Source organism: Anolis carolinensis, chromosome 1 (assembly GCF_035594765.1).
Source record: "Anolis carolinensis isolate JA03-04 chromosome 1, rAnoCar3.1.pri, whole genome shotgun sequence".
Taxonomy (NCBI): Eukaryota; Metazoa; Chordata; class Lepidosauria; order Squamata; family Dactyloidae; genus Anolis; species Anolis carolinensis.
The window spans coordinates 169,126,315-169,139,344 of record NC_085841.1 but is presented as its reverse complement, the minus strand read 5'-3'; the positions used below and the strand labels follow the sequence as shown (position 1 = coordinate 169,139,344).

The following is a 13,030-nucleotide window of genomic DNA, read 5'->3' as shown; positions in this document are numbered from 1 at the left end:
TTTTTTCCGTGTCAGGAGCAACTTGAGTCGCTTCTTGAGTGAGAGAATTGACTGTCTGCAAGGACGTTGCCCAGGGGACGCCCGGATGTTTTGATGTTTTTACCATCCTTGTGGGAGGCTTCTCTCATGTCCCCGCATGGAGCTGGAGCTGATAGAGGGAGCTCATCCACACTCTCCCCGGGTGGGATTCGAACCTGGCAGGTTTCAGGTCAGCAACCCAACCTTCAAGTCATGAGGCTTTAGTCCACTACGCCATCGGGGGTAGTTATTTAGACATTGTTAGATTAGAGCACCCAGAATCCTTAACCATTGATCATTTTGACTGGGATACCTGTATATTGAATTATGGTAGCATCAGCATGTGGTGCCTATTCCTTTCACTAGAATTTCTGGGGTGCATTTGGCATTATGAATTATTTTTGAAACAACTCCCTGAAAGACACCAGCTATGAGTTAAATGTGACATTCTAATGGGGTGAAAGTGACAGAAAAGGACACACAAACAAAAAAGCAGAATGCTTGAACTCATTTTCTAAACCCACAATTGTTTTATTTTCTGCCTTTGCCTCCCCTTCTAATCCACCTCGTAAAAGCAGGACATTTCTCCCCCTTTGCTTTCACAAGTCTGCACACAATTGAAACAGATGAGAAATAATGAAAAAATGCTGACAGAATGGAAAACAAGCAAGCTGCGGCAGTGAGGAGGTGGGGCCCTTTCATTTTATTTAGTTTCTCCCCCAAGCAGTTGGGGCTTGGAATCATAGAACAGCGAAGTTGGTGAGTTATTTAGGATGCAGTGGGAGAGCTGAGAACATTCCTGCCCCTCTTTCTGTTCCAAAACCAAGAAACATTTCATGCAGAAACTGGGCAGAGGACCATTTGAACAGAGGACAATCTTTGGTGCTTCACACTCTTTCCCATACTATGTACAGGAGCAGCTTTTTGCGTGAAATTCGCAAGGAGAAGTATGAAAGGTCAGACACTTATGAGGAGCTGCCAGAATCATCAGAATTTGGCAGCCTGGCCCAGGCCCAAGGCCTGGAAAACCTGCAGGAGCTCAATGAGCGCTTTGGCAATTACATCAATCGGGCGCGGGTACTCGAGCAGCGCAATGCCATCCTCCGCAAGCAGCTTGAGACATTCCAGCGCATGGAAGAGCTGTCCGGCTTAGAAGAGGCATTCACTGCTCAAATAGATCACAATCGCCAGCGTGTTCGTGAACTAGGCACTGAGAGGTCCAAGCTGTCGCGGGAGGAGAAAGATGCCCAGCGCATGCTGGATGAATTTCGTAACAAGTAAGTTGCCTGGAGGTGAAGATGATGTTCACTAGTACAGGTTCAGGGATACTGCCAAAGACCATGGTGCTTAAGTCAAGACCCTGGTCCAAAGCAATCTACATTGTGGCTTTAGAATAGGATGGACATCTTCAGCAGGTAGGAGAGGGCAATTCATGGAGGGGTGGGGATCTCAAAGTGGATGGGCAGCATCTAGCTGTTGAGACAGATATTATCCCTTTCTTATTTAGAATGATCAAAGTACTGAAGGAAAAGGAAAACTCCAAGAAATTTGGCTGCTCTCTTTCAAATTCCTCCTCTTAAAGAGAGCTAGCACAACCCTGGGAGGACCCCAAGAACATTTGTAAAATAACTAATTTTTTTTATGACTTAGAAGAAGTGTCATTAATTTTGTGCACTCACAAAATGTGCACTCTGCTGGAGTTGTGGAGATGGATAGTGTCCCTCTTTTGGTCTTTTGACAAAGGTAAAAGTATGTTCACACTTCAAATTTAAATGTCAATCCTAGCTTTTGGTATTCTTTGGAGGCTATTTTGATTATGATGCCTCAAAATAGATATTGAAGATAACAAAAATATAAATACAAAAAGCACAAGCCAATTAAAATTTAAGCTACCACCCAATGAAAGGCTAGTGATCAGTTAATCAGTTTGCCCATATCTTTAACTAAGATCCGGGTTCAATATCCACTCCTAACAGAAATGGGATGATCACAAATTTCCCCTCTTGTTATAGCTTTGTTGTAGCCTTCTGCAACACAGTGAGACAGTTTGATTCCATGTATTGCAACACTCAGCTTGCTAATTATGAAGGGAGCTATTCTATTACCCTTTTGTAATACAATTTCCCTTCATAATTAACTCCCTTTTTGTAATACAATTTTGGGCCCCCGATGGCACAGTGTGTTAAAGCGCTGAGCTACTGAATTTGCTAACCAAAAGGTTGGCGGTTCGAATCTGGGCAGCGAGGGAGCTCTCACTGTTGGCCCTAGCTTATGCCAACCTAGCAGTTTGAAAACATGCAAATGTGAGTAGATCACTAGGTACCGCCCTGGCAGGAAGGTAACAGTGCTCCATGCAGTCATGCCGGTCACATGATTTTGGGGGTGTCTTTGGACAATGCTGGCTCTTTTGCTTAGAAATGGAGATGAGCACCAACCCCCAGAGTCAGACACAACTAGACTTAAAGTCAGGGGAAGCCTTTAACATTTTAATACAATTTTTACTTATAATGTTCAACCCATCCACCCTCTTTTTAACCCGAAATAAAAAATGTCCTGGGACAAATGCGGGATATAAATCAAATCAATCAATAAATACTATGATATGGCAGAAGGTAACAGGGATGGGCCAATGGTACCCCCCCCCCCCCCCAGCCAATTGGGAAGAATCCCTGCCAAAGCCAGAATCTTTATTTTTTTACTTGTGGTCCAGAAAGCTACTACTGGGAGTGTCATTTGAGAGGCAGAATGTAGTTCATTCCCAATGAATCTCTGGAATAAATCATATTGGTACAACTCTGCTGCCTTTACTTCAATGGAGGGAAGCTTAAAAAACAATTAAGATCGATCCCAGAAATATGGAATTTCTGACCACATCTCAAACTAGCTTAGAAGTAGTGAAAGAACATTTGTGTTCTGTCTTCCCTGTCTTTCATTTGATGTTCTGTGTCTTTAAATGGACTGCAATTTACAGTCCATATCGTGGTTTTGATTTTGCAGAATGTATTCAAATGGGATTTTCCATTCTTTGATGCTGAGAGATAATGGCTTTCCCAAGGCTCCTTGATTGAGCAGGGATTCAAATCCTTTGTCCCTGTCCCATTATACCATACTTTGTCCCACATGACTTTCACCCATCTCTTATCTCTCTTATATCTGATTTTGTCATATTCTTACACTTCTATACACCCCCTGAAAATCTACGGCTATCAATCTGTTAGTACCCTGCACTGGACTTGCATATTTTCAGGCACTGCATAGATCTGAGTAGCCCATTTTTTCAATGTTTGGCTTTATTTATTTTTGGTCATTGGCTAGACTGTAACGACATCTAAAATGACAGTCTAAGAAAATGATTATGATGAGAAGCAGAAGGAAAAGGCTACCATTAAAAACTTTATAATCCTTTTTCAAATAAAGGATTACTGGTATATACAAGTTTTTAAGGTGGCCTTTTCCTTCTGCTTTCCATTATAATCATTGTCTTAAAATTCTGTATTTTTTTCTGTTATTATCATAAATGATGAAGAACTATAATAGTTGACTTTTTCATAATTCTGATCCCCCTACATTTTTTTGTTCATCAACCATATCCAAGTTACAGTCACTTCCACATATTGGACACTTTTGAATATAATATTAAACCAAATTTGGTTCTCTTTGAACAAATTCAGGTTTTCTGTTATGTTTGGACACTTCCCTTTCCACCTTCTGGCCACACATTAGCAAGAGGAAAAAAAAGGGAAATGTTTGCATCCATTTTTACTTAAGAAGATCACCACTAGAACTATATCATCACTAGAAATTGTTCATTTAATTAACCCAGGAACAGTAGTTAACATTGCCCATGGTTAGTTTAAAACAAGCCATGGTTTGATATTGCCTTGTTCACATTGGTACAGCCATTTCAGTGTTATGTCTGAAGAAAGCTATTAAATGTCAATATGGAACTAGAAAGCAGTGAGTCATTTGACCATTTATTTTCCTTATTCATATTGTACATATTGTATCCATGCTTGTATTTGGTTTTGTTTCTCATTTTTATAGATATAGAAATGAATGTGAGTATCAGCAGATGCTGAAAACTACTCTTGAGCAGCTTAATAAGGTGAGTTCATGGTATCAAACCCAAAACAGTTTTCTTTAACTCTCTATGGCCTCATCTGTACCAATCATTTAGTTTCAAAGTGGTATCGAAGAAAGTGGTTTCTATGTGCAGCTGGGTACATATTGTGAGGCTTGGATGGTGATAGAACAAAACACAGAGTGTTGATGAGCATTTAGGGCTTTCTTTTGCATGCTTTTGTCTGTTGTCTGTCTACCAATGTTACCTTTGTATTGCATTAAATGGTTAGCGTAGATAGGACCTTTATCTTTCTACCTGGTGTTACTTGTGAGTGTGATGTCATTAGCACCATACAGTCAATGTCTGTGTCATTTGTTAAATTATCATTTGATAATACAATTTGAGAAGTAAAAAATGCAATTTTCCATGAAAGTGACTATTGGGCACATATCATGCATTTTGTACACATGCACAGTGATGCACATCCACTCATAACATATGCAACCCCTGAATAAGCATTTTCTGGATTAGCTATATAAGGATTCATTAAAAAGAAATGAATGCACAGATTATTTTCTTTTTAGTGCCTGACTTACACATTATGCTCTTTTTCTCACAAATGTGGAGAACCTCTGAAATACTGTACTAGGATTGCCTTCTTAAGGACCGGATGCATTTTGTATTCTCTGAGCAGCACTAACTCTCCTGCAGGAACCTACTTTCCATGATAAAGAAGAAAATTTTTCAGAATGAGTTCTTTGAAGTGAACGTTTAAAATATGCTTTCTCAGGGCTAAAGGCAATCTGGGGGAGGAGGGGGACAGACATTATGCTGAAGCACTTGAAAAAGCAACTGACAAGCCTTGAGAGGATTTTTTTTACTTCTAAAGAATCTGTGAAATTAAAATTATATAGCTATTTTATCCTACTGCTCTATACTTTTGTATGTCTGTAAAAATGGATGCTCCCGTCCAAGCTCAATTTTGACAGCTAAGGGTTTGACTTCATTTTTAATTTACAGCTCTGCTTTTATTTGGACAACTTTTCCTAATTGTAGATAGATCACAAAACAGATTCCCCTCCAACTTGATTGCCATTATGACCATGAAGCTACATTTGTTGGGGTTAGGGACTCAAGATCTCAGTGAAAGTGAAAAACTGTGAATCAAAAACATTGTTATTTTTATTGTGCTTCTAGATTACTGGGATTATATAAATCTCAATAAATATAATGGCTTTTTAAAAGTACTTTTTAAATAGTGAGAACATGTCTCTAGGAATTTCTAGGTCCCTCAAATTTATAGGATTTTATGGTGAACCTGCTGAAGCTGATCTTAGAATGGCACAGGAGGACCTAGAAATTCCTACAGAAAACATTGCAATCCAATTCACAAAAGTCAAAAACACAAATGTGGAGAGATGGCTGTATTTTCATAGGGTCATAAGAATTGAAGGAGACTACAAGGGCCATCCAGTCTAACCCCCTACCATACAGGAAAAGCACAGTCAAAGCACTCCCGACAGCCTCTGTTTAAAAGTCTCCAAGGAAGGAGCCTTTACCAGACTCTTGAGCCAGAGAGTTTCACTGCTGAACAGCTCTTATGGTCAGAAAGTTCTTTGATGTTTAGGTGGAATCTACTTTCCTGTAATTTGAACCCATTGCTCTGAGTCCTAGTCTCCAGGGCAGCAGAAAACAAACCGGTTCCCTCTTCCTTATGGCATCCTTTCAAATATTTAAACATGGAGATCATGCCCCCTCTCAATCTTCTCTTCTGAAGGCTAAACATATTTTGTTTCTTCTTTTATTATTCCAGCTTCCATTTTTACCATTTTATTTTATTTTAATGGAGCTGATTCAACACAAAATATGTATTTACAAAAACATTAAAAGTTGCCCAGACTGAGTCAAACTGAATATTAAAGGCAGTACATATTCCCCTCAATCAACAGACTTTCCATATCAAAACAAGATTTCTTTAGTGGTATGTGTTTCAGCAATCAGATTTACAAATTAAGCTTGGTTTGACCATCCCATGACAAAACAAAGTAATTTAAATACAATGAATGGGGCTGAGAGTAAGCATATCCCAGGGCAAACGAAAGGTGTACTGCTTGTGGAAGCATGTTGCAATCAGTTTCAGCTTCATTTTCGCAGCCCATATATAAATGTAAAGCAATTTATATATGATTGTTGTTCAGCTAAACAGACAAAAACATGATAACATGATAGAGAAAGAAATCAGGGAAACCAGATGAAACTAGTCTGCATCTTTAGCATCAGCAAGTAAAGATCTGAAATTTTTGTGTCCATTTACTGGTGTGTATCTTGAGCCCCTGGTAGCATAGCGGGTTAAACCAATGAGCTGCTGAACTTGCTGACCGAAAGGTAGGCAGTTCAGATCTGGGGAGAAGGGTGAGCTCCTGCTGTTAGCCCCAGCTTCTGCCAACTAGCAGTTCAAAAACATGCAAATGTGAGTAGATCAATAGGTACCACTTTAGAAGGAAGGTAACGGTGTTCCATGCAGTCATGCTGGCCCCATGTCCTTGGAGGTGTCTATGGACAACGCTGGCTCTTTGGCTTAGAAATGGAGATGAGCACCAACCCCCAGAGTCAGACATGACTAGACTTCATGTCAGGGGAAAACCTTTACATTTACCTCATGTTGAAATTAAAGAAGGTTTGTTTTCTGAGGGACATTTTCTTTAGGTGCTGTGATGCAAGCCACAACTATTTCCAGCAGACGTGGCTTGCACCATATCTTTAATGTTTTTTTTAATGTGAAGAAATCGGAGGTTTAGAAGATGATTTTTCTTTGAGATGAGATACTGGCTTTCTGTTCCAGAGAGGTAACTGATTACTTGAACTACAACTGCAAGAAAGGACCCATGGACACTTTAGAGAAGATTCACAGATCTGATATAAACCTTTGAAGGATTTAGTCTACCATGAGATACAGGAAATGTTATGCTGAATTACAAGTAGAAAGACATATAGTTAGGGAAACAACAGTAAATAGTGAAATGAAAGGAAAATGAAAAGCAAGAAATTTAACCAGTGTACAACCCACAGGTGCCTTCTCATAACTGGTAATTAAGTGCCCATGCACTTTGGCCATTCCATGCACTTTATTACCTTTAGTTGTCCCCATCCCTAGCCACCAAAGAATATGCATTTTTAGATTTCCATTCCCCTTAAAATAGCCCATGGCCTATGGTGCTTGACTACAGATTGGGATTATTGTCTATGTTTTGAATTATTTTAACTTTTGTGAGAAGTGTTATTATATTGTGATTTTATTGTGTTACTGTTTTTATTGATGTAATACTGTTTTGGGCTTATCCCAGTGTAAGCTGCCCCGAGTCCTTCGGGAGATGGAGCGGGGTATAAATAAAGTTGTTATTATTATTATTATTATTATTATTATTATTATTATTATTATTATTATTATTTTAATGTATGACACAGCAAACAAGATAGACATACTGGATTTCATGTCACAAAATCACAAGTCGAACACTTCCCAAGTGTCTAGGACTGTGTGATGTATTTTCGAATGATGCGTGCAGATCCCAGTAGGGTGGCCTTTTGCAGTTGGCAGATCGTAATTTTGTCAATGTCTATTGTTTCCAAATGCCGGCTGAGATCTTTTGGCATGGCACCCAGTGTGCCCATCACCACCAGGACCACCTGCACTGGTTTCTGCCGGAGTCTTTGAAGTTCAATCTTGAGGTCCTGATAGCGGCTGAGTTTTTCCTGTTGTTTTTCGTCAATGCGACTGTCACCTGGGATGGCAACATCAATGATCCAAACCTTTTTCTTTCCCACAACTGTGATGTCTGGTGTGTTGTGTTCCAGACCTTTGTCAGTCTGGATTCGGAAGTCCCACAGTATCTTTGCGTGCTCATTTTCCAATACTTTTGCAGGTTTGTGATCCCACCAGTTCTTTGCTGCTGGGAGGTGGTACTTGAGGCATAAGTTCCAATGAATTATTTGGGCCACATAGTTGTGCCTCTGTTTGTAGCTAGTCTGTCATCTCCTTGTGACCCATCCCCTGCTATTGACAAGCAAAACCTGTGAATGTGCCATTGTGCCACAGCTTAGCTGGTACAATGATCCTCAATTGCATCTGTAGTGTCATGTGACATCAAAAAGCAGAACTGTCTGCTCTCTTCCTCTTCCACCTTCCATCCCAGTAGTTAAATAATAACGGTTTTTTGTACTAAGCTATATTGAAACAGTGAAGTTGCTTTTAAAAGCAGGAGGGTTGAGTTACCTCCCTGACAGTAAGACTGGGTATGAAACCATGAATGCAGTTCTGAGGATTCACTATCTCACCATGAGAAGACATACAATGCTGTATGATCTGGTAAATTGCAGGAAATCTGTAATCATGGAAATGCTGAAAGAAGGAGGCTTTGTGTGATAAAGTACTAAAAGTGACTGGGACCTCATTTCCCATTTATAAACCTTTTAAAGACAGAATCCCATGGAGCCCATCAAATGACGCAAGAGTACTTTTGTGGGTTGCCCATGGGACTCCATTTTTAAAGTGATTAGAAAGGGAGGGGTTGAAATTGGGGAGTAAGTGACTCCAGTGCTTCCATTTACATAGAAAAGGCCAGTATTTTAAGGTGGGATGAGAATTGTCTTATTTCTGTGTTTTCAAACCATATTCTGATGTAAAAGTGGAGGCGTTATGTGGGTGGCCCTTAATTGTGCCTCGAGGCTCCTTTTGCCACCATTACTTCTCTGTCACTGACCTTTATCGGTAATTTTTTAAAAAATGTTTGTTGAAACCATACAATTTCTAAATTGGAAAATCAAAGGAAAGTTGTGTGTGTTGATTGGATTCATTTTATGGCTTGCCCTATATATCATTTTTTTTTGTTTTTTTACATTTTAAATACTTTTTTAAATAACTCTGCAAAAACGACGTCTGATCCACTACATTGTAGCAAGAAAAAATATCACTCTGTTTTGTAACTAAGTCAACAATCCTGGCATGTTGTTTCACCAATAATAATAATAATAATAACTTATGCCTCAAGTACCACCTCCCAGCAACAAAGAACTGGTGGGATCACAAACCTGCAAAGGTAATGGAAAATGAGCACGCAAAGATACTGTGGGACTTCTGAATCCAGACTGAGAAAGTTCTGGAACACAGCACACCAGACATCACAGTTGAGGAAAAGAAAAAGGTTTGGATCATTGATGTCGCCATCCCAGGTGACAGTCGCATTGACGAAAAACAACAGGAAAAACTCAGCCGCTATCAGGACCTCAGGATTGAACTTCAAAGACTCTGGCAGAAACCAGTGCAGGTGGTCCCCGTGGTGATCGGCACATTGGGTGCCATGCCAAAAGATCTCAGCTGGCATTTGGAAACAATAGGCATTGACAAAATTACGATCTGCCAACTGCAAAAGGCCACCCTACTGGGATCTGCGTGCATCATCCGAAAATACATCACACAGTCCTAGACACTTGGGAAGTGTTCGACTTGTGATTTTGTGATACGAAATCCAGCATATCTATCTTGTTTGCTGTGTCATACAATAATAATAATATTCTTTATTTGTAACCCGCCCTATCTCCCCAAGGGCACTCTTCTCAGCACCAAAGCCATTTTTCAAAGTATCCGATTTTTCTCTCTTTGTAGGATGAGGTCCTTTATCACACTTTCAGTTTTGGTGTTGGGTAAAATGTAGCATCAGAAGGGTTGTTGGACTATCAGGGGTGAATCTACAGATCATGTTTTGTGGTAGTTAGTGCAAATTTGGGAAGTATGTCCTCAACTTTTTGACCAGAAAATAACTTAATGGAGTTGTTCACAGGAACTTGGTTGTTTTCTGGGGTGCTGGATCTTACAAAACAAACTCTGGGGACTGCCTATGGCTTGTGAGCCACTGTTTCCTTATGTATTTCAGTTCTGAAGCAAGCAGGTACTGTAGATATAAAGTACCTTCAATCTTGATATTATGATCATGATAACAAAACACATTGGGCCATAATTTGCTACCTCTTCTCTGAATCCTCATTATTCCCCCACCCCATCTATAAAGAAAATTATTGTTAGACAACCAGCAACAAAAAGGCAAACTCACAAGAAGAAATGCAAAGGACATGAAATCAAGTAAGATGACCAATAAATATAATAATAATTATGAGAAACAGAAATATATGCAAGTTAAATAGAATGCCATATAACCAATATGAAAAATCATATACTAGATATTGTCATTTTCTTGCCATATATGTTAACTGTAGCTATACCGGATATTATTTTTCATATTTGATCTATGACATTCTTTTAAATTCTGCACTAAGCATTAAATTTACAGTTTGTCATGTTTATGTGATAGTCATATATGCCACTGCTAGAAACAAGAGGTATACATTGTAATGGGGGTGTTGTGGTTTGTAGGTGAGAATAGAGAGGGGAAAGGGTACATAATGAATTGATTGCTGGGCAAGCAGCTATGGTGACTAATGGCTCCTTTGCTTGCAAATGTAATTCAATCATGGAAACAAACACTTTCATCTGGCAGAGTCTGGGCATGTCCTGAACTGTAAATACCAAACAGTTAATGTAATCCCCATTAGTTGAAATTGGTTGCTTGAAAACATTCATAGATCAGCCTGAATAAATAACATTACGCAAATGGATTTTGTTTTCGAATTTGTGGGCAAATTTATTTTGAGGAGAAAGAAGGTCTGAGCCTTCTAAATGAAAAATCAGTGTCAAAGGTTGCAATGGTTCTCATAAAAGACAGCATAATGAATATATAATCACCTTCACCAAAGAAAGATCAGAGAGAGTTTGCTCTTTCAAAAAAAGATATGAGAGATAGATTTGGATGGGAAGTGGGAAGAGGAATCTTTGTGCTAAATCCAGAGCATTGTTCAGATGACCTGGGAGTCCATCCTCTCTACTGAGGCAGATCTGTCGGAGATCTCACCTTCTATTTGGTTGTACAAATGTCTAATTATGATTTCAGTAGAGTTCCCAGTGATGGCCAGGAGCTTGGCCTGGTAGGAGATGTGGCAGCTGCAATAGGGGCACGATAATCTCTGCAGTACTGCCCATGTCCAATCTGATCAACAGATCTGTCTAAATGAAAACAGATTGTGCTGTTGAGGCTGCTGCAAAGCATAGGCTATTTCGGAGTGTCGTAGGAAATGGACTACCCCCACCCCCCACATATTATAGTCACTGGAAGTCACTGTGTATCTTGGGGACAACCAGCCTTTCATTCAGGGTGAGTCTGGGTTTTGTTTTTGCAAGTGTACATAAGTTCATAAAGTGCCTAAAGAAGAAGAGTATAGATCTGTCTTACTGTGTGTATGCAGATACATATGTCAGTCTTTTCCCTTGGAAAAAAAATCCTTAACAATTCTGATCCTTTTTATTTTTGAGGAAGAGATCAACTCAAAGGTAGACAACCCTCAGGCTTGGAAGGAGGTCACCCATAGAAGGAGACGCAGGACCAGGCAGCCTCCGCAGAACTCCTCTGCTCAGCTGCATTTACACAACAGATTTGAAATTCTTACATCATTAACATACAATCAGGAAACACATCTTGTGGAGGACCACAGTTTCTTAGATACCACTCAGTGGACCATCCTGGATCAATGCGCAGGGGATAGCCCTGACAGGGACAGTGCATCACCACAGTCACACTTATGTAATCATGCAAATGCTCCATCCCCAATCATAGACCAGGAGCAACAGGAACATCCTTGGGAGAGTAATGGGCTCTCGGATGTATCTCAATGGATTGTCATTGATGAATGCACTGGGGATGTTGAGGAGGAGGACAACACTTTACACCTACATGATTCACTTCAACAGGAACACTCTTCAGGGGACATACACACTGTCTTGCACAAAAGGGACCCTGTCAATCCTCAAAGGAAACAGGTCTTGGTAGTAGGTGACTCCCTCCTTAGAGGAACGGAAGCCATCATTTCCAGACCGGATGGGATGGCTCGAGAAACATGCTGCCTCCCGGGGGCAAAAATACACCATATCACTCAGAGGCTCAGCAGGCTCCTAAAGCCCCATCACCCTCCCCACCTTATGTTGATTCATGTAGGTACCAATGACACCGCTAGGCATACTTTTCAAAAGATCACAAATGATTTTCGAGCTCTGGGAACAAAGCTAAAACTGTATAATGTACATGTGATCTTTTCATCCCTCCTCCCCGTTGTAGGACATGGCTCTACAAGGGCCGGAAAAATAGTACAGGTCAATAACTGGCTCAGAAAATGGTGTCAAGAGGAGCATTTTGGCTTCCTTGACCATGGTCTACTCTTCCAAGAGGATGGACTACTGGCAAGCGATGGGGTGCATCTCACACAAGTAGGAAAACATATTTTTGCACACAGACTCACAAACCTCATCAGGCGCACTTTAAACTAAATCCACTGGGGGAGGGGAACAACAGCCTGGCGAACACTATATTACCCACGACCACAGGGAACCGCCGTAAGGCTAAACGGAGGGCTGCACAAACACAGCAAGGACCAAGTACAGAGAGCACAATAATCCCAAATAAACAGTTCGAGGGGAGGTCACAGGGGCTTACATGTCTTTACACTAATGCTCAGAGCATGGGAAATAAGCAAGACGAACTCCAACTCCTAGCACAGCACCACACATACGATGTCATAGGCATCACTGAAACCTGGTGGGATGACTCCCATCACTGGAATTTAACCATTGAGGGCTATAACCTCTTTCACAGAAATAGAACAAAGGGGAGAGGAGGGGGAGTAGCTTTATATGTCAAAAACAGTTACGTTGCAGAAGAAATGCAAGACTGTAAACCGGGAAACCAGCTTGAAAGCATCTGGATAAGAATCAAGGGAACCGGGACTCAAAAAGATCTTGTCGTGGGTGTCTACTACAGACCTCCGAGTCAGGATGAAGGACTTGATGAA

At 40.4% G+C, this 13,030-nt stretch overlaps 1 protein-coding gene across 3 annotated transcripts in view; it reads left to right on the top strand.

The window, feature by feature from the left end:
• The first annotated feature begins 323 nt into the window (after positions 1-323).
• Positions 324-13,030, top strand: part of bfsp1 (beaded filament structural protein 1) — a 45,428-nt gene continuing 32,721 nt past the window's right edge. For all 3 annotated transcript variants that reach the window (XM_016995730.2, XM_062958440.1, XM_003215230.4), the window contains exons 1-2: positions 324-1,295; positions 4,063-4,123. In XM_016995730.2, coding sequence (XP_016851219.1) covers positions 925-1,295; positions 4,063-4,123 — 432 coding nt within the window. In that variant the 5' untranslated portion in view covers positions 324-924. The remainder of the gene's footprint in view (positions 1,296-4,062; positions 4,124-13,030) is intronic.